Raw genomic sequence first — 22,088 nt, 5'->3', positions numbered from 1 at the left:
CCTCTGGTTCCTTGCTCACTCTCTCAGGCCTCACCGACATCCTCATTGTGCCTGAAACATGCCATGTATTTCTCGGGAACCTGGCATTTGCCATTTCCTCTGCCGGGAACATTCCCTTCCCAGAGCCTTCCCTGGCTCACTCTGCCCTGTGCTCTAGGTGCCTCCGAGATGCCTTCCCCACTGCACCCCACTGCCGCGTCCCCCCACGCTGTCCTGGATCCTTCCTAGTCCTCGCCACCATGGGACAGAGCACTCTACACCCCTCCGTCGATCTCCCTGGCCGGTCAGCTCCCGGGGTGGTCACGTTCTTGTTCACCGATGTGCCCCAGCCCCCGGCACACAGTGGCTGCTCAACAAATAGTTGCTGAATGAATTAATCAAAGAACAAACAAGTTAGTTATTCAAGCCTGGGACACAGAACCTGCATTAGGAGAAGAGGACAAGGCAAAGGATGCTTCCATCTCAGCATTTCCAGACGTGGAGCTCCTCTGTGGCCAGCGGGGAGGAGCTCAGTGTGTGTTTCACTGACGTGGAAATGTGTCTGCAATATATTACGTAAAGGGCAGATTTCTGTGAAACAGGATGGATGGTGCTGTCTCAATCACATGGAATCGCACCCTGGTGTTTCTGCATTAGACGCGTGTGACGAGGCCAGGCTCTCAGCTGTGGGTGACTTAGAAGGGCTGTGTGCTGGGTTTGCTTCTGCCGTCCCCACCTTGAAATGATTCATCACTTTTGAACAAAAGGTCTCACATTCTCATTTTGCACTGGGCCTTGCAAATTGTATCGCTGGTGCCGGCGCCTGGGGATGAATGGAAGGTTGTTGCCGACAAGTGGGCTCCTAGCGAGATGTTCTGGGCCCACTTTCTTCTCTGTGATTTTCTCTCTTTGCAGTCACCAGGTATTGTTTTCAGAGCCCCCTGGACCCCAGGAAAAAGTCAGAGAGATAACAGAGTTCAGAGTCTTTCAGTCCAGTTTCTTCCAAATGACCCTAGTCATGCATTTGACATTTCAAGGAATACCAGGGACGAAAAGCTCTAGCTGTTGGGAGAAGCTGTCCCCTCCCCACGCCTGCGGTGCTGACCTCCAAGCTCACGTGTAGTCCCCACCCTGTGTTGGGGAGCCGTGACCTTTGTTGAGTACCGACCGTAAACCCAGACAGAAGGGAGACCTTGGGTGAGTTTGCAGCACGAGGGCTTGTGGCTGTCATGGCAGAGAATGTGGGTTTTGGTTTTGACAGACCAGAGTTCGAATCTTGGCTTTGCCATGGACCAGCTCCAAGGCCTTCATTACTCAGAGCCTTGTTCCTCCTTTGCAAAATAAGGCTGCGGCATCTGCCCTTACTGGGGTTGTGTCCAGGATGGGGTGGGCCGGGAACACCGAGTCTGCTGTTGGTGGGGTGGGCGTTTATTCATTGAGTAAACAGCCAGCAAGAGCCAGGCACCGCTGTAGGCATCTTTGCTGTTTATTCATAAAAAGTGTCCCTCTAAGGCGCAGTTAGTGGGTCATTCCCAGCCCGGTTTTGCTTTTGAGTTGTTTTAAAATGTGAGATCTAATTTTCCTAACATAAAACTCACCATTACAAAGGGTATACTTCAGTGATTTTTTTTTTTTAGTATATTCTCATTGTTGTGCAGCCATTCCATTGTCTAATTCTAGAACATTTCCATGACTCCAAAATATCCCTTACCAGGCACTCCCTGCTCCCCAGCCCCTGGCTCTAGGCAACCAGTAAGCTACTTCCTGTTTCTTTGGATTTATCTGTTCTGGACATTTCCCGGAAATGGGATCGTTCAACGTGTGGCTTTGTATCTGGCTTCTTCCATTTGGTGGAATGCGTTTGAGGTTGGTCCATGTTGTAGCATGGATCAGAAAGTCGCTTCTTTTTATGGCAAACAATATTCCACTGTATGGATACACCGTATTTTGTTCATCCATTCATTAGTTAATGGACATCGGGTTGTTTCCACTTTTGGGGCATCATAAATAACGCTCCTGCCAACTCTAGTGGGCAAGTTTTTTGTGCGAACCTATGTTTTCAGATCTCGTGGATACACACCTAGGAGTGGAATTGTTGGGTCTTGTGAAGACTACTTATTGAACTTTTTCTTAGGAATTACTAGTGTATCTTCTGTATCCCTTTTTTGTTGTTGTTGAAGGTGAGTAAGTGTCTGCCATGGTGGTGTTCAGCCTTCAGGTTAAAAACCTGAACCTTTTCCCAAATTTGGTGACAGAGGGGAAGAGTACATATACCTGCCCTCAGAGCACCAGTTCCATGTCAGGTCCCAGAGGGCTGGCACATGCTCCCTGTCTCCAAGTCTCTAGGAAAGGGATAAGAACAACTGAAAATACCAGTTCAGTCCAAGCAATCAAGGGGTTTTTCATCTTAGTTGCTGGGGTGAGAATGCAGGCTTCAGGGCTGGCTTGATCCAGTGACTTAGCAATGTCAGAAGAGACCTGGTCTCCCTGCTCTGCCTTCTACCATAGTGGCCTCTTTGGAAACATGGTCACCTGTGGTTGCCAGATGGTGGCCGTTTCTGTGGCTCCATCCATCCCTCCTTTCTCAGTCCTATCAAGAGAGAGAGAGAGAAAGAGACAGAGAGAAAAGCTTCCTTCTGGACACTAGAGTAGGAAGCTTCTTTTCTGGAAACCTCCAGAATATCTCTCTTTCATTTATTGGCCAAATTGGGTCATGTGCTCATCCCCGAACTAATCATTGTAGCCAGAGGATTAGTTGCCTTTTATTAGACCACAGGCCCCACCTCTAAGGCCAAGGTGGAGGCCACGTAAGGCACAACTGCCTCAATGAAAATCCGGTTGGCTACCAAGAAAAGGGGGGGACAGATGGGTCTAATGGCATCATCCCCATTTCACAGATGAGGAAGTAGAGGCCCCAGCATACGACTTGCCTCTCTCAGCCCGCGCAGGCTGGTTAGCGGCTGATGTGGATTTAAACACCCTTCAGACCCCCTTCTTGCCCCTGTGTCCTGACATTTCTCAGCTGGGGCTGTGGCTCCCTGGATGTGGCTGTCCTGACAGCTGCCCAAAGCCAGCCAGACGCCTTCGCTCAGAGGTGCGGAGAGACTTTTTGCAGCGTGTGGATTTGAGGTATCTGGAACAGCATCAGGTTTTCAGGCTAGGCATTTTTATTTTGCCCTAAAAGCCTTCCAGGGGGGAAACACAGTTCCTAGGGGCTCCGTTTTAATGGTTTCTTTTATAGAACCATTCAAATTATAGATGGGTGAACTCGGGGAAACCCCGCTCAAGAATGCAGGAAAGCTGAATGTTAAAGGGGGTTAAGGTAAAATAGTGGCGGGTGGGGGGACATTTGTTCTTTTAAACATTAGTTGTTAAAAAACCAAAGTGAAGCCCCTGGTGCCAATCTGGTCCTGGGAGGCTGGGTTTCTTGACTTCTGGCCCGTCTGGGGGACTCCAGGTGAAGTTAATTCCAGATGCAAATGGGCCCGTCGCTTTTGCTGGTCTCTGACCCCTCCCACCTAACTTCGGGGCACCGTATCTGCAGAGGCTTGGCCTCCTGACTCTCAGTCATCCTCATCTGAGTTCAGATTCTGCTTTGTTGCTTCCAAGCTGGTTATACCTGAGCAGTTATTCGGCCTTTCTGAGCTTGTGCTGTCATGAGTAAAACAGGCTTCGTTTCCACTGGATGCTTTCTTTTTTTTTTGGCTTTGAAATACTCATCACCCCCAGGCATGGTATTACATATATATTTGCCAATGACAAATTGGCAAATTTGACCTCAACATTGACCTCAACGCTAATGGATAGATGGCGTGTCCTTAGGTCCATCTGCAGAGCACAAGATGCGGAGTTCGCTTCCTCTGCTTTCCTCCCCTGGTTTCCGAGACCCCGTACCCTGTTGGTGTCCCCATTTCTCCTGCCCAGGCTTCTTCTGGATCCTTCCTTACTGGGTACTCCTGCACAGTCTCCTCTGACCCTCAGTGGAAGACAGAGGCCACCTAGGCTCAGGCTTTACACCGCTCGTCTGGCTGCATGTTTTCCCCTGGCAAGCTCATCCAGTCCTGGCTTTAAACCCCGTCTTCAAGCTGGGGATGCCCAAGCTTGCATCACTGTCTAGACCACTGCCCTGAGCCAGCGTTTATTGAGCACTCAGGGTGTGCAAAGCTCTGCCCTGAGCCCCAGCTGAGCATTAAGTGACAGAGGCAGGGCTTTGAATGCAGGAGGTCTGGCCTGGGCCCCACTCCCTCCCTCACTAGCCCAGAGCTCTTCTCTTCCAATTGATCCATTGATCAAGCCTAGGCCAGACCTCTGCAGCCCACCTGACAGCTTCCTTTTGGTGTCAAGTAGGGATTTCAGACAATATCTACTAAAGCAAACTGCATTTTATCTTCCACCCTCTATTTCTCAGCTTATGTTCCATTTCCTCTGTTTCCCTACGTTGGTAAACAGCCCCTCCCTTCTTCCGGGGCCTTGAGCCAAAAGCATGCCAGTCTCATGAGATTCCCCTTTTTCTCACACCTTTTATAATCCCTCCCAAAATTCAGTCCCAAATCTCCCCTTTCCTGTGTGCTGGTTATTTGAGATGTCACCTTTGGGGGAAACTGGATGAAGGGTACTTGGGACCTCCCTGTACGTCGTCTTTCAACTAACTGTGAATCTATAATCATTTCACAACAAAAAGTTAAAAGCAAAATAAATTCTAAAGATGGATTTTAAAAGCAAACTCTTGAGGATCTGGCCGTTTCTCACCAGCCTCCCTCCCCACTGTCCTGGATCCAGTCTCACGCCATCTCCCACCTGGACCAGTCTGTTGCATCGACCTGATCTCCCTACTTCCAGGTTGACTCCTGCAGTCAGGTCGCCAGGGACAGGCTAAGTGGCCTCATAAAAACCACTGAAAGTCCCACCCTCGTGGTTCTCACTTCTTCTTGCAGAGTGCCTCAGTGTCCTGACCAGGGCCCCGGATGTGAAGTTCCACTCACTGAGTGGCCTGAAACACAACAATGCTTTATTCTCTTACAGTCTGGAGGCAAGTGGTCCAAAGTTGAGGCGCCACAGGGCTGTCCCCTTACAAAGGCTCTAGGGAGGAATCCCTCCTTGCCTCTTCCAGCTTCAGGGGCTCCTGGTAATCTTTGGCGTTTCACGGCCTCTGTCTTCCCAGGGCTGTCTGCATCTGTGTCTTTACGTGGCCTTCTTATGAGGACACCAGTCATCGGATTAAGGCTCATTTTAATCTAGTATGAGCTTAACTGACAACAGCACATCTGCAAAGACCCTGCTTTTAAATGAGTTCACATCCTGAGGTCCTGCGTGGGTGCGAATTTTAGCGGACAGCAGCAATGCGGGATGCTGGGCTGAGGCGGTGCTTGTGTTGCCCACAGGACCTGACCTGACTCATGCCCCTCCTGCCCCTCTCAGTTGTTCCTGCTACCTGCCCCCGCTCCTTGAGCACACCCTCCTCAATCCTGCTTCCAGGCATTCACCTCTGCAGTTCCCTCTGCCTGAAATACACTCTTCCCAGACATCCAATGGGCCCCCTCGCTCACTGTTACCCAAATCTCTGCTCAGATGGCCCCTGTAGTCATTAGAGCTGCTTGCACCTGCTCCACCTTCCCTGACACAGAGCAAGATTGCCCCCCAACTCCCTGAAGTTAGGCAGATACCATGACCTGCTCTGGCCAATGAAATGCAAGTGACGCTTATGGGGTTCACTAACTTGCCACCTTCCGCAGGCATCAGCCTAGCTCCCCACCCCTTATATTCCCCTCCCTGCCTTCCCCACTAGCACGGAAACCCAGAGAACAGGACATTTTCTTGGCTGTGTTCGCAGTTGTGGTCCAAGTTTCTTAAACAGTACCTGGCCTAGAGTGAGTACTCAATAAATACTGGCGGGATGGAGGAATAAGGAGTTCACGAATGAACCGGGAGGCATGGCGTCTTGGCAGTCCCATCCCGCTCTCGGCCCTCCCGTGACTGCTGTCCCCCGTAACCACTCTTCTGTGCACTTGGCTGCTTCCTGTCCAGGGCAGAGCATCAACCCCAAGTTGGCTGGCCTGATCGGGCGGCATGGGCCCCAGAACAAGCAGCCCTTCATGGTAGCTTTCTTCAAGGCCACGGAGGTCCACTTCCGCAGCATCCGGTCCACAGGGAGCAAACAGCGCAGCCAGAACCGATCCAAGACACCCAAGAACCAGGAAGCCCTGCGGATGACCAACGTGGCAGGTACACCCAGGTGGGAGGGATCACAGATGCCCCACCCCACCCCCAGGAACCCAGCAGGGCCCCAGCAGGATTGGGCAGGGGAGCAACTCAAAATCCATTCAGCTGCTCAGCAGATGGCAGTGGAACAAATAGCAGGAGGAAAACCCCCAAATCCCTCCCTACACAGAGCATCTTAATTCTGTAAAAGTAATAAATTAGCTTAGAAATGCAAGTAGCAAAACATTTAACACAGCACCAAGCATGTAGATATTTAAATAGACAGAATAATGGCTGCACTTACAGCTACACAGAGATGAAGGAAGTCTCTGCAACATGGATGGGAAGGCTCCCGGAGGGCATGCCCCATGGAAGGAGGGAGAGGGAGAAATGGGGAGGTGGAAGAGTTTGCTGTATCTTTATTTTATAAAGTGAAAATATTTTAAATTCATGGCAAATTTCAATACTTGATAAATATAGATGGTAGGTGTTTGTTTTGATTTTGTTTTTGAGACAGAGTCTCGCTGTGTCACCCAGGCTGGAGTGCAGTGGTGTGATCTCAGCTCACTGCAACTTCTGCTTCCTAGGTCCAAGCGATTCTCCAGTCTCAACCTCCTGAGTAGCTGGGACTACAGGTGTGCACCACTGCGTCCAGCTAATTTTTGTATTTTTAGTTGAGAAGAAGGTTTCACCATATTGGCCAGGCTGGTCTCGAACTCCTGACCTCAAGTGATCCACCTACCTCGGCCTCCTGACCTCAAGTGATCCACCTGCCTCGGTCTCCTGACCTCAAGTGATCCATCTGCCTCAGCCTCCCAAAATGCTGGGATTACAGGCATGAGGCACTGCTCCCTGGCAGGTGGTAGGTTTTAAAAATATTTATGATTTGGGATACTTTTCAATTTGTTTGAAATGTTTCTTTACTATATGTTTTTTTTTTTAATTAAAGAACATTTTCGTTGCAAGCAATTCAAATCTTAACAGTAAACATAAGTAAAGCAAACGGATTGTACAAAGGAGACTTCAGGGACTGCCCCACGCAGCTCCTCTAGAGCAGACCTCTTTTAGGCCATCATATTGTGTGGTTCTTGAGGTTCTGGGGTAGATGGCCTCCCACTTCACAGAGGGGAAAACTGAGGCTCCAAGAGGGTAAGTCGTTTGTCTAAGGACACAGTGTAGGTAAGTGGCAGCCCTGGGATTGGGTCCCTGGGGTCTGGATGGTCCCTTGCCCCAGGCACTCTTCCCTGTTGGGCTTAGCTGGGGCCATCTGCCTGGCCAGGATGAGCTTTAGTGTCCCCAGCAACCCCATCAAGTGCTTCCTGACAATTCTCCAGGCGTTTGTCGAGCCTCCACATGAGCCTGGCTTTGTCCCAGGCACTGGGGCTGTGGCTGGGATGAATCCCTTTCCCCATAAGCTGATTGGGGAACTGATATTGACAGCTTCTTGTGGCCTGGGGCTGCTGGGATCTCAAGAAGGTGTGTTCTGGTTCTGGGCTTTGGGGGTGGGCTGACCTGGAGCAGCCCTGCTGGCACCGTGGGCGTGTGTGGACAGCCCTCCCACACCCCTCGCCTGGCTTATACCTCCTGCACATGCAGTGCCAGGTCTGCCAGAAGATGCAACTGGACTCCTCCCAGACTAAAACCAAAGCGTCGAATCAATGAACCTGACAACAAACCATTTTCCAGTGGGCTGGAGGGGTGACACACCCCAGATCCAAGGAGCCCAGTTTGCTCCCATCCCCAGTCCCATCCCGCCGGACAGGGGAGCTGCTGCCCGGGGGTGCCATTTCTCTGGCTCCTTGGGAAACCAGTTGCAATGAGCAGGGCAACAGCCTCTACGATGCCAGTGTCTTAATTCCTGGAACCAGTGAATGTGTCACCCTCCAAGGCAAAGGGGAGTTAAGACTGCCCATGGAATCACAGGTGCTAATCAGCTGACCTTCCAATATGTGGGCTCTGTGTAGTGGACAGTCCCATCAGTCCCTACAGGAGAGAGCCTTGCGAGCTGTGGTTGGACCCATGTGAGCACAGAGGACAGGGAGGGAGAGATAAGCAGGGCCGCCAGCCCTGGGAAGCTGCACAAGGCAAGGAAGGGATCCTGCCCTAGAGCCCCAGAAGGAGCCCGTCCTGCCGACACTCGCACTTACCTGCTGAGACGTGTTGGACTTCAGAGCCGCAGAGCTATAATTCGGTTGTGTTGTTTTGAGCCACAGTGCGTGGTAATTTGTCAAAGCAGTGATAGGAAAGAATACATCTTTGTTGGCAAAGTGATTTTCTTTTCCTTTTTTTTTTTTTTTTTTTTTTGAGACAGGGTCTCACTCTGTTGCCCAGGCTGGAGTGCAGTGGTGTGAACATGGCTTACTGCAGTCTTGACCTCCTGAGCTCAAGCCGTCCTCCCGCCTGAGCCTCCCAGGTAGCTGGGACTACAGATGCACGGCCACCACACCTGGCTATTTTTAGTAGAGACAGGGTCTCCCTTTATTGCCTAGTCTGGTCTCAAACTCTCGGGCTCAAGCTATCCTCCCACCTTGGCCTCCCAAAGTGCTGAGGTTACAGGCGTGAGCTACTGCTCCCGGCCTCCTCAGTGCTTCTCTCACCCTGCTAAGGAGCGGGGCCACCACCGTCCGGGGCCGGCTCAGGAGTTGTAGCCTTCTTGGGTCCAGGTTGACCAAAGGCAGAAAAAGGTCTGAGGTGCAAACTGCTGGCGATGCAGGGAGCTCTGAGCTGCTTTCAGCTCTGGGGCCTGTGCTTGGACTCAGGAAGCATCCGGAGGGAGCAGGGGGCTACTGAGAAATGTCCTGGTGAGGGACAGCAGCAGCCCCACCCCCAAATTAACCCTCTGGTGCCAATAGCTGCTTCTTCCTCCTCACCTAGCCTAGCTTGAAATTTGTGTTCATTTTACTTTTCAAGGGAGAAGGCAGGTCAGCTGGGTGGTGGCCTTTTGGAGACAAGGCTTCCTGACCCCTGGTGGGTCCCCTGGGGCCCCCAGATGGACCCCAGTGGGTCTGTGCGGCCCCGAGTGTGTGGGATTCTGTGTGGTTTCTTTTCTGGCAAGTGGATCCATTTTCCCAGGGTTCTGAAGGGGTCTGTGATCTCCCAAATCAAAAACCATCCAAATTCCTTTATATTTGAAGCCTCTTTTCTGCTGGACGCTCGAAGGCTGGGGTCTAATGGTGAACACACACACAAAGTCTGTCCTTGGGGGTGTTAATTTCGGACAGGAAGGAGAGGGTTGCCATTCACATCCGTACTATGTCAGGCCCAGAGTCAGGGTGGTGCCCGGGGAACCCAGCCCATCCTGAGGGGTGCAGACAAGACTTTGTGGTGAGTGAGCTGAGAGCTCTGGGCACAGTGGGTGCCTGGGGGCCAGGCTGGTCCGGAGAGGATGCTCTGGGCTGTGGGACCTACAGGGGTAGAGGCCTGTGCTGTGAGGTTTCCTGGCAGCTTTGGAGAGTGGGGAGGACTGGCCATGGGGGCTGAAGCAGGGGAGGAGAGTGAGGGTACGCGGGTCAGGCATTCTCTTGGGAGCCACATCTTGAGTTTGAACTTCAGGCCAAGTGTGTTCAGAAGTCTGCAGAGATTCAAGCTGTGGTGTGGGGTGCGGGTGATAAGGTCATTCTGGCTGCTGTAAGAAAGAAGAGGAGCAGGGTGGGTGCCAAGGGGGTGCCTGGAGCCCGGAGACCCCTAGAGGCTCTTACAGATCATCCAGGCAGGAAGTGCAGGCAAACTCCATCCCAGCAAAGACTTCTGTCTAGAAGCTCCATCGGGCACACTGGGTAATGAGGGGGAGAGGAAGTAGGCTTCGCAGGCTTAGAATTCAATCTGATTTTCCCCACCTCCTCCTCATCAAAGCCCCACCAAGTCTCCACTTACACAGCCCCCAGGACGGGCTGTCACTGTGTCCCGTGGCAGAAAGCCATTGCTGGGAACCTGCCTTCTTCCGGCAGATTGCTCGTGGCCCTGTTTGAAGTTCTTCTAAACCCTGTCTGGAAGTTAACTTAAAAAAAAAAAATCCTGAGGCCCAGCCCCACCCTAGGCTTATGCCAGAGTCCTTGAGTGTGAGTGTGAGTGTGTACGTGTGTGTGTACGTGTGTGCCTGTCGCTTTGAATCGTTCATCTGCTCCTGTGATGGGCTGGAGCCCTTTCGTGGGGCCACACAAGTTGAATCTCTCGGCGGCCGTGTGAGCTGGGGCGTGGGCACATGCTCTGGCACACCACCCCACGTGGAGCTCGCTTTCCTGCCCGCCAGCCCCCTCCCCTGAGCCTTCACGTGCTCTTCAGATGGTGCAGTTTGGGGTTGAGAAATTGGGTCCCTGCACTTCCTTCTCCCCTACCCATGTTTGGACCCAGCTCCCTGGTAAGCAGCCGCCTTTACCAGATGACCCGTGGGGAGGGAGCTGAGCCTGAGTGCCAGTCCTGACTTGTTTGCGGCCCAGGCAGAGGTTTGTGGAGGTGGATGGAGCCGTGGTGCTGGCGTCCGGGCTGTCTCCTGCTCACTGGCATTCTGTTGCTTGGGGTGGGTGGGCAGGCTTGGAAGAATAGGGAGCTGGGAGTCTCTCCTCTGTTTCCTTTCCTTGCTTTCCTGCTAATAAGAAGTCCTGGGGATATACAGGCACTCCGGCCACTTTCTGCTGGGGCAGCCATGATCCAAAGAGCCCTGGAAGTGCCTGCAGGGTCTGGGGTCCCTGGTGGCGGGGCCGGCGCTCATGCCTCACTCTCACTCGCACACCACAACCGGCTTGTGCTCGGCCTTGGTCTGTTTGGCTTTGGGTTGGAACGTTATGCCAAATGTTGCGGCTTTAAGACAGGGTTGGGGAAAGTAGCACTCAGGCCACTCCTTGCCCCTCCTGTGCTCATGACAGACATTGCTAATAGATCACGGCACTTCCTTCTGATGGAGCCCACACACAGCTCCAGAATCCTCCTTGACTCAGGACACCAAGGAGTCAGCAGTGTCCCTGGCCTGAGCTAGCAGCTTTATCTGCCATCCCTGAGCTGAAGGGATGTTCCTCCTCTGCCCTGCCTTCTGCCTCCCCATAGGGAAGAGGGAGGAGGCTGGTGGAGGGACTTTGCTACCTGTGTCCGTGGGCATTGCCACAGCCTTGAAGGCCATCTTAGGTTTCTGCTTGGCATCTGTGTGTTCTGGAGGGCAGACTGTATGGTCCAGCTATTGGTATAATCCAGCTGTTTGGACTCTTCCCTGATGGTTCCTTGACCTTGACCTTCTCGTGTTGAGGACACCTTGGCCCTGGGGAGGTCCCTGCTGCCCTGGAGCTGGTTCTCTCTCTCCCAGTCCTGCTGCTCCCCTACTGAGGGTGGGGACCAGGGGCCTCTGGGCTGCCTCGGCTGCCTCCATCCTCTCTGAGCACCCCATTATAGCATTGAGCCTTGGGGCTGGCTCTGATCCTCTGTGCGATGCTACCCCAGCATCCTCAGGCACGGAGGGCGCTTCGCCCCACTGCTCAGCATCCTCATCCTCATCCAGGAATGCTTCGTCTTTAGATGCCTCCCCACCCTCCTCTCTCACTTCCTTTTGGTTCTTGCCCGTGTTGTCACCTCCCCAGAAGAGTGCCTGCTGGCACCCCTGGCAGCATGCCCACTACAGCCTCTCCTGCCTTGTTTTCCTCTGTAGCCCTCATCTCCATGTAAGTCATGTGCACTCACTTACCTATGACCCGCCTCTCTTTCTGGAAAAGCCCCTGAGTGGCAGGGCTTTGCTGTCTTCACACCTGGGACTCATCTCATGCCTGCACACCAGGAAGCAGCCCATAGCAATGATTGAGTGAATGAATGACTACACCGGGCATGCAGGCTGCAAGGGCAGGGCACGCAGGGGCAAGCGTTCCCACCCCACAGCCTGGAGGCCCCCGGCCCCACCCAGCCTTCACGGAGGTCACTTCACGAGTCTCGAGTGTCTCCTCAGGACCAGGGCAAAACACACCTCTGATTTGGTTATAATCAATTAAACGTAATGTTCTCATTGGTGTGCATATCTTTCCACGTTGCTTTTCTGAACTATAGATAAATTCTATATCTATATAAATAGATATATCAAAAACGGCACTTTGGGAGGCCAAGATGGGCAGATTACTAGAGGTCAGAAGTTCGTGACCAGCCTGGCCAACATGGTGAGACCCCGTCTCTACTAAAAATTAGCCAGGTGTCATGGTGAGTGTCCATAGTCCCAGATACTCAGGAGTCCGAGGCAGGAGAATTGTTCGAACATGGGAGGTGGAGGTTGCGCTGAGCTGAGATCGCACCACTGTACTCCAGCCTGGGTGACAGAGAGAGACTCTGACTCAAAAACAAAAAAAAATTGCTAATGAAAACAAAAGTAGCCCGCGTTTCAGTCCCCAGCAGGGAGAGTGCTGCTCCTGTCCGACCTGACCTGGAGTCCGGTTCCTACCTCCTGTGCTCTCCGTGCTGTTCTTCCGCCTCCTGCCTCTGTCTCTCCTTAACCCCCTTCTTTCTCCTTTCTGCTTTCCACTCTCGCTCACAGCCTCTCTCCCATTTCATTCCAGAATTGTTCTCAGCCATGGGGTAGCTAAGGCAGCTGCACACTGAGAGTTTCCGGGACCATCAGAATGTCCAGCCTGTGTCTGAGGAGGCGTCCTAATTTGTGGTGTATGGTCCACAGGAGGCTAGCTTACAGCACCGCTCCTGTCCCACCCATTTTACAGATGAAGAAAGTGAGGCTTAGGGAAGGGAGTTCAGTAACGTTCTTTTTGTCTTACCATTTCTCATTATCTTAGAAGCCATGCAGATAGAATTCTCCTGAATCAGAAAAAGCCAAAAATTGAGTGACGTTCCCCTCTTTGACATAGACCCTAATGGCTTTCAGCGGGTGTGGAGGAAACAGCCATGCATCCAAACAGTGAACAAGTGTGTGTGTATGAATGGAGTACGTGTGTAGCTTTAAATTTCCCTAACAGGAAGGCTAGAAGAAGAGTAATTAAAAACTAAACTGACTTGAACACTCAAGGCTACCCCAGGAGGTACAGGAGTACTCTTCATTTTGCAAACCAGGAGCCTAAGATCTAGGAGAGCCGGAGTTTGACTCCGGAGCTGAAGCAGTCCCCGTGACCCCTGACCTGGTCCCCATGACCTGGTCCTGACACGTGTTAGGCTCCACTCAGAGGCTGCCTGTGCTCTGCCGTCTATACCTCTAAGGGCAACACCTGGGCTCAAGGTGACCGCCATTTCCTACATGGTTTGAGCCTTCACAGGTCGGCCAGTTGGGACGGGTTGATGGGTTGGCTGCAGATACCAGAAACTCAAGTCAAATGCACTGTAACCAGTAGAAAATTCATCGGCCCGCAGAGCCGAGGTTGGGTCGACGTTAGGGTTGGTTGATCCAGGAGCTCAACAGTGTCTTCCAAGCGCAGCTCCTGCCCATGCCCCACCGTCCTCAGCGCTGCTTCCTCTCAAGGCCACAGCTGCAGCTGGCTGTGGGGACAGTGGGGGGGTTCATTACTTTTTGCTCCGGGGCAGTAGGAGGGAAGATTGAGTGTCTCCCCATGGCTCTTTCTTAGGAACGGGGAAACATTTTCCAAAAGTCCCGATGCCCCTCGGTTTGCCTTGGGTCACTTGCCCTTTCCTGAACCACTTCCTGCTCCTGGGCAGGTGTGCACTGAGGAGCTTCGCTTTGGGGGTCCAACAGTGACTTGACAGAGCCTCTTTGAGGAGGTGATATTGGAGCCAAGGCTTGAGCCAGACACAACAAAGACTGCGGGAAGGGACATTGCAGGGGGAGGGGACGGCACGTGCAAAGGCCCCGCAGCAGGAGTGAGCTTGGTGTTTAGCCAATCAGGAGTCAGAGCACACTGGGCCCTGTGGGCTGCGGGCACAGCCTGGGCCCTGCTCTGAGTATGACAAAGCCACTGGGAAGTTGTAGGTGGAGGAAAGACAGGTCATGGCTAAGAAAAAAGCAGTCCTCTGCTGTGGGGTGGAAGGAAGATTGCAGTGTGAGAGAGAGAGACAGACAGACAGAAACTTCTGCAGTGTTTACAAGTGCTCAGGCCCTGACCCAAATGCTTACAAACTTACATAGTTCTGGAAAACCCCAGTGTGAGAGACCTCAGGAGTGTTTTTTTCTGAAAGGTCATCAGGTTTTGACTCTGCCGTCTCATTTCTTCTTGCTGCTGGTGATGAGGGGGCTTGTCCCAGGCCCGGTCCCCGCATCCTCTTGCCCTGCAGAGGGATGAGGGTGTTGGGTCTCACAAGTCCAGGTCATTCATAAGCAGATCTCTTTGAGCACGGCATTGTGGGAGGTGGATGGGGCTTGATTCTCTTATGGAATCCAGGCAGATGTCAGCATTTAAACAACACACGTGCATAAAAGAAACCAGTGTCCACAGAAGGATCCAGAAAGTATTATGGGATAAGACTGCATAAGAGAGGGATGGAGACTTTGGCACCTCCCTTACTAGGTAGGGCCTTTGCTGGGGGTGGAAGTGAGTTTTAAGGCAGTTAGACCCTTGAACTGGCTTTTGGATCAGGAAATGTGCTTGGCTGCTGTTCACATCACCGCCTAAGATGGAAGGAACGTTGATGCGTGTGTGTTTCTTTCTCCTCCCTTGGCTCTGCTTCTTCACTTCCTTGTCAATGCAGAGAACAGCAGCAGTGACCAGAAGCAGGCCTGTAAGAAACACGAGCTGTATGTCAGCTTCCGCGACCTGGGCTGGCAGGTAAGAGGCTGGCTGGGTCTGTCCTGGGTGTGGGGCCTCTGGCGTGGGCCTCCCCCGAGGCAGCGGGTCTGTGCTCGGTCCTGTTTCTCATCTATGCCAGTTAAGACTCCTGTATCAAATGGCCTTGCCAGGGAAGGGGACTTGGGCTAAGGATGCAGGGAGGCCTCATGAAATCCAAGAGCAGAAATGTGGTTGAGACTTGAACTTGAACCAGGAACCCAAACCCTTTGGACTCTGAACCCCATTCTCTGCGTGCACCTCATTCCCATCCCTTGGCTGGCTGCTTCTCAAGATGATGTGGGGCCATGTGTTTGAATCCAGATGCCTGTGGAGCCATCTCACGCTCTGCCCTCTGTCCCCACCTACCCCATTCCCATTCCCAGGGGAGGGATGGATCTGTGCAGCTTGGTACGGGCGCTTGTTCCTGAACCAATCATGTTTTAGAGGCGGGGTCATGTTACTGGAACATGGCTGCCCCCTCTGGAGCCATTTGCATGGAATGAGGCAGAGGGCAGGGGATGAATCCTAGGAGAGGAGTGAGTGAATCTACCACGTGGCTGCCGTGAGCTCTCGTGTGATTCTCATTCAGAAATCATGCAGCACCTGCAGCGTTCTGGACCCTGTTCTGGGTGCTGGATTAGAGGTGCAGCGATGAACGTTGCAATGTGTCTGCCCCGTGGGGCTCAAATATCCCTGGAGAGGGTATTGTCATGAGGTCATCAGGGCAACTGGTGGTGTTCTGCCCTAGGGAAGCTTGTAGTTCAGTGGGAGAGTCTGGCATCTTCCCTGGGATTATGCCCAGACACACTGAGGGCGTGCACACACACAGCCAGCTCCGAGCCCTCCCATGAGCCTGCCCTTGCGACTGATGACCACATCCACCCCCTGCTGGGATGGAACCCAAACTCCAGGGGCATCCGCTGGAAGATTCCATGTGCTTAAGCATCACTGAGGAGTGTATTGATCACTGAGGGGTATATTGTATTGATTATTGATTATGGTGGGCAACATTTCTGTGCCACCCAGACCCTAGAGGCAAGTGTGGCGCACGGATCCCTTACTGAGCAGTGTACATACCTGTCTACACTGTCACTGAATTCTCACTCTGAGCCAGCATGAGTGATGCCATGGTGAGTTATTAGCCTCTCTGGCAGGTGGCCGTACCAAGGCATGGAGGCTTGTTTAAGGTAAACTGCCAGCGTGTGGCCACCTAGTGGGGGTGGAGCCGATGATCGCCTAACACAAAGGCCCCTTGCTGTGCTGTCTTCTGTCCAGGAGACACAGCCATGGATGGCCATCTTAGATCGGCCCAGACCCGTGGGGCTTTCCTCATTTTTAGGTTTTGTTTTGGAAATGGAGTGTTGCTCTGTCACCCAGGCTGGGGTGCAGTGGTGCGATCATAACTCACTGCAGCTTCGATCCTCCCACTCAGTCTCCCAAGTAGCTTGCACTATAGGCTTGGGCCATCGCACTGGTCTTTCTTTCCTTTCTTTTGGGAACATGCAAGGCCACCCATTTTTCCTTCCCCTGCTGGGCCCCTGCTGTTCAGGAAACATGGTCTGAGCCTTTGACCTCAGGTCGAGAGCCTGGCATGGTGGCTTCTGGCTACATGGCGGTCGGGACGCAGTGGCTCAGGCTTTCTGCATGTTTTCCCACACTCTCTTCTCCTCCTCAGGACTGGATCATCGCACCTGAAGGCTATGCCGCCTACTACTGTGAGGGGGAGTGCGCCTTCCCTCTGAACTCCTACATGAATGCCACCAACCACGCCATCGTGCAGACGCTGGTGGGTGTCACGCCGTCTTGGGGTGTGGTCACCTGGGCCAGGTGGGCTGTGGGGCCACAGATCCTGCTGCCTCCAAGCTGGGGCCTGAATAGATGTCAGCTCTTTGCCATGTCATGACGTTCATGACCCCTTGCCCCATTAAAAAAAAAATCAAAAATTGTATTTTATGACTGGTTTGGTATAAAAAGCTTTGACCCTGAAGTTCATTTATTTCTTCTAATTTTAAAAGTAACTAGAAGTTTTATGGACGCCTTTGAGGATGCTTGTAGTGTTGCGGGCACTGGTATTGGGCCCTGCTTCATTTTCCAGCAGAGGAAACGGGTAAACAGATGAGAAATTTCAGCGAGGGGCAGAGTGATCAGAAGCTGGCCAGCAGGATAATGGGATGGAGAGATGGGTGGGGACCCATGGGGCTATTTCAAGTTAAATTTCAGTGGGGCCACTGGGAAGATTCCATGTGATAATGAGATTCAGGTGCCCAGCACATGGCGACACTCAGTAGATGTGATTCCTGCTCTGCCAACAGCAACCATAGTGATAAGAGCTAGGGATTCTGTTCTTTGGCTTAGAATCCAAGGTTCAGGGACCTTGGTTATGTAGCTCCCTGCCATGAACATCATCTGAACCTTTCCTGCCAACTGATCATTCACCCTGCCTTGAATGCTTCTGGTGACAGAGAGCTCACTACCAGAACCACCCCCTCCTTTCATTCAGTAATCTGCCTCCTTCTTTTCTTGTCCCTGTCCTCTGTGTTAAATCCTGGAGAAAAATCGCATCTATTCCTTTCATTTGGTTCTTCCTTTTGAACCTTTTGTGTTTTTTTTTTAGCATTGATTTTCCAAAGCCCTCTCTCACTGGCCATGTTTTGGTGTATGTTTCAGGTCCACTTCATCAACCCAGAAACGGTGCCCAAGCCCTGCTGTGCGCCCACACAGCTCAATGCCATCTCCGTCCTGTACTTCGACGACAGCTCCAACGTCATCCTGAAGAAATACAGAAACATGGTGGTCCGGGCCTGTGGCTGCCACTAGCCCCTCCGGGAAGTCAGACCCTTTGGGGCCAAGTTTTTCTGGATCCTCCCTTGCTCACCTCGGCCGGGAACCAGCAGACCAACTGCCTTTTGTGAGACCTTCCCCTCCCTGTACCCAACTTTAAAGGTGTAAGAGTGTTAAGAAATGTGAGCAGCACATGGCTTCTGATCAGTTCGTCGGTGGCAGCATCCAGTGAACAAGATCCTACAAGCTGTTCAGGCAAAACCTAGCAGGAAAAGAAAAAAATGCACAAAGAGAAATGGCCGGGCCAGGTCATTGGCTGGGAAGTCTCAGCCATGCACGGACTTGTTTACAGAGGTAATTATGAGTGCCCGCCGGCCAGGCCACCCAGCTGTGGGAGGAAGGGGGCGTGGCAAAGGGTGGGCACATTGGTGTCTGTGCGAAAGGAAAATTGACCCAGAAATTCCTGTAATAAATGTCACAATAAAACGAATGAATGAAAATGGTTAGGATGTTACAGATATATTTTCCTAAACAATTTATCCCCATGTTTTGGTTTATTCTGATGCATCAACAGAAGCTGTGTCATGTCGGGAGCAGGGGGTCCCTCTCCATTCCCTTCAGGTTTCATTCTGAGGCTTGCAGAGGCCCAATGTTTACCAAGGTCTGCCCAAATCCAAGATCTAGTGGGAGGGGAAAGAGCAAATGTCTGCTCGGAGGAGGGCGGCGTGTTGACCTTTGGAGGAAAAATATGTTCTGTTGTTCAGCTGGATTTGCAGTAGCAGAAATGAAACTAGCTGTGAAACACCTGCAGACATTTGGGAGTGGCTTTTCCGCTCACCCCAGTGGTAGGAAATCCATGTGAAATTGCAGAGGGGACAAGGACAGCAAGTAGGATGGAATTTGCAACTTGACCCTGTTGTTAAGCAGCACCAATGGGCCGGGCGTGGTGGCTCACACCTGTCATCCCAGCACTTTGGGAGGCCGAGGCAGGTGGATCACTTGAGGTCAGGAGTTCAAGACCAGCCTGGCCAATGTGGTGAAACCCTGTCTCTACTAAAAAGACAAAAATTAGCTGGGCATGGTGGTGTGTGCCTATAATCCCAGCCACTTGGGAAGCTGAGGCAGGAGAATCGCTTGAACCTGAGAAGCGGAGGTGGCAGCGAGCCGAGATCGCTCCACTGCACTCCAGCTTGGGTGACAAAGCGAGACTCCATCTCAAAAGAAAAAAATAAAAAGAAGAAGCACCAAGGAAGCCTAGTTCCCCGTGGGAGTGGGGTGAGCAGGGGCACTCTACGTCCTCCCAGAGGACCCTCTGGTCTTTGTCTTCAGTGGCATTCCAAGGCTGGGTCCAGCCCAGGGCATTGGTGGCTGTCTCTTCATTTGCAGACCCTGATCAGAAGTTTCTGCAAACAAATTTGCTCCTTGAAGTAAGGCAGTGATGGCATTATAGGAAGTCTGATGGGTGCAGGACGGGCTGGACTCACATTGCAAACAGAGGCCTTGGTGGAGGTGACATCCTGACCAAGTGTCCTGATTTGGAGGTGGCACTTCTGATGTGGCTCTTGGTATAAGCCTGCCCTGCCTTGGCTGGTGGGTCCCATACATAGTACGAACCTAGCCTCCGGCCACAAACACGAGGCCTCGGGGAGGGCTGCACTGTCTGTGAACATTTTCTGCATCTATAAAAAACACAACCGAGACTGTGGCCATGTGGAACCCAGTCCTGCGGGGGACTGCTTCTCCGTCTTGACTCAGATGGTTCCTGGACACACCGGGGCTCCGTTTTTTTCTGTTTTTCTTCTTCAGTAGCTTGGGCTGCAGCCTCCACTCTGTCTAGTCCCTGGGAGGAGTGTTTTTTGTTGTTTGGTTTCATTTGGTGGCAGAGCTGGGGCTTGTTGTGGGATCCCTCTGGGTGCAAGTTTTCTCACCGCGTACTGACCCAACCAGCCTCTGGTTAGCATCATTTGTACATTTTAACCTGTAAATAGTTGTCATAAAGCAAAGAGATTATTTATTTCCATCCGAAGCTCTTCTGAAGCCCCACCTAATCCCTCGTTCAGGACGATGAGCTTGCTTTCCTTCAACCTGTCTGTTTTCTTATTTAAGACTATTTATTAATGGTTGGACCAATGTACCCATGGCTGTTGCGTTAGCAGTCTGTAGTGAGAATTCTGTATAAATACACAAAATAAAAAGGGTTAAAGAAGTTTGGTTCTGGTTCTTTGGCCTGTGTATCTCTGTGTGGTGTTTTTTTTCTCTCGGTTCCTGGACACTGAGGTTCTCTCTGACTGCTAAGAGCTCCCTGCCTTCACTACCACCATGAACACGCTGTTTATCATCCAGGCCTTGGGGGTAAACGGGCGCGCGTCAATATTTGGTGCAGCTGTGTGGGGCTCTGGGCAGGAGAGATGGAACCAAGCAACATATGTGAATTTGGTAGGCTCGACTACAAAGATCCTTGATTGAATTACAGTGCAGCTGTCAGCAGCTGTTTCAAAGAGGCAGGGGGTAAATTAGCTGTGTTTACTGCTAACATAGTTGAAAGATTTAGTCATCCCAATAAAATAGAGGCACCACAGAGCGAAAAAGGGCAGGAGGTGCACACCCAAAACTTTAAAGCGGTGCCAGCCCCAGAGCTGACACTGTCCAGTGCAAATGGCTGGGGCAGCTGCTGGAGTGCGGCTGTGGACGTGGACGGCCCCTAGCAGGCCTGGCAAAGGCAGCCAGGGCCCAGTACCTCGCCAAGCATGGAACAGCACTCGGCCGTGTAGTGTGGAGAAGGGTTTTGGACGCCTTTCCACTTTGAAGTGCACGCTCGGGTCACCTGATGGCTGTTGTTGGAATCCCAGCCTGATACTTGGACAGGCCTCCCATTCTTCCCCTGTTGCCTAAAACAAAGCTGCTGCTCCTAACGAGTCCCAGCCCTGGCGATTTCCAAACCCTCCTGCCATTGTCCTGGCGAGCAGTTTCGCTTTTGTTCTGTTTTCCAGGCTGAAGACCACAGCCACAAACTGGAGGTCCAGATGTGGCCTGCAGACGGGCCTTACTCCCTCTGCGTGGTGTTTATCTATTTCTCAAAACGTGAATTCATTGCCAACATATTTTTGAATATCAGAAGATGAGGGTGAATAAAAATTCCCCAAATCTGGCTTCTCCTGAGAATCTGGAGGCCTGGCCACGCTGGGCCCCACGCACATGTGGCTACTCTGGGTGGCCGTTGAGGGACAGCTGATGGCCAGTCTCCACTGCTCCCTATTGCCTCTCTTACAAAAGGGTGAATGTCAGTTGCTGTTTTTAACATTGTAGACACCTGTTTATGTGCATTCATGTCCCTATTAAGAGCAGGAAAGGAGAAGCTAGCCTTGCAGAGCTGGGCACTTTGGAAAGGACAAACCTTCTCTTTTCCCGTGTCACTTGCTCTCTCCCCTTCATGCTGATTGTCATCTGACGATGGAATGCCTTACAGAAGGCAGCTTGTCTTGTCTCCGTTGCTGGAGAGCAGCAACTTTGTCTGTTTGGGTCACTGCGCGTCCCCAGTTCGCAGCACAGGGCTTGGCACACAGCAGAGCTTACTTGATGTGTTTTGATGAATAAATGTCATTGTGGAAACCAACAGGCTGGAAATCAGAACACATAGTCTCTGCCCTCACAGCTGAGTGACCCTGGGGAGGGCCTTAACCCTGGTCTTCTGGGCCTCCTACTTTCAGATCAAGGTTAGAGTCAGGGGCTCATGGGTGGGCTTCATCTGATTGGCCCCTTTGGTAGTGCTGGGCAGCAACTTGGGGTCATCAGTGAACAGCATTCTCAGGTGTGCCCGGGAGCACGCCCCCTCCGCGACAGAGCAGTGACCTTACCTGAGGATCTTCATCCCAAACCCTGGAGCTGCTTCCTCTGCTTTGTTGTTGTTGTTCTAGAAAAGGAAGTGGCTTTAGGAAGGAAATAAGTGTGATGAATCTGACCTTAGATGCATGTTTGCTCAAACTCACATCATTGTTTAATGCCACAAGCAAGCCACTGAGTAAGACTAAATAATTCCCAAGAAAAGTTTATATGCACGCACGTGCGTGCGTGTGTGTGTGTGTTGGCGGGGGGTGTCTGGGGGTGAAGGTGGAGATGGATTTAGCCACAATATGCTCTGAGGTCCACACCCTTGTACTTGACCCTCGGTGGTGCATATCTAACACAATTAAATTACAGAAATGGAAATGCTGGGCTGGGCGCAGTGGCTCATGCCTGTAATCCAGCACTTTGGGAGGCCAAGGCGGGTAGTTGAGAGTTCGAGACCAGCCAGACCAACATGGAGAAATCCGGTCTCTATTAAAAAAATAATAATAATTACACAGACACACACACACACACACACACACACACAAAATTAGCTGGATATGCTGGCGTATGCTTGTAATCCCAGCTACTCTAGAGGCTGAGGCAAGAGAATCACTT

At 52.0% G+C, this 22,088-nt stretch overlaps 1 protein-coding gene across 1 annotated transcript in view; it reads left to right on the top strand.

Annotated features, from left to right (window-relative positions):
- The window catches only part of BMP7 (bone morphogenetic protein 7), a 94,550-nt gene extending 76,342 nt beyond the window's left edge, over nucleotides 1–18,208 (top strand). The window contains exons 4-7 of the mRNA XM_012467506.2: nucleotides 6,004–6,201; nucleotides 14,788–14,864; nucleotides 16,540–16,650; nucleotides 17,532–18,208. Of these exons, the coding sequence (XP_012322929.1) occupies nucleotides 6,004–6,201; nucleotides 14,788–14,864; nucleotides 16,540–16,650; nucleotides 17,532–17,681 (536 nt within the window). The 3' untranslated portion in view covers nucleotides 17,682–18,208. The remainder of the gene's footprint in view (nucleotides 1–6,003; nucleotides 6,202–14,787; nucleotides 14,865–16,539; nucleotides 16,651–17,531) is intronic.
- Nucleotides 18,209–22,088: the final 3,880 nt, after the last annotated feature.

Source organism: Aotus nancymaae, unplaced genomic scaffold (genome assembly GCF_030222135.1).
Source record: "Aotus nancymaae isolate 86718 unplaced genomic scaffold, 86718_ANA_hifiasm-v0.15.2.pri h1tg000029l, whole genome shotgun sequence".
Classification (NCBI taxonomy): Eukaryota; Metazoa; Chordata; class Mammalia; order Primates; family Aotidae; genus Aotus; species Aotus nancymaae.
Note: the sequence above shows the minus strand (reverse complement) of the source record. Positions and strands in the feature narration are given on the sequence as shown.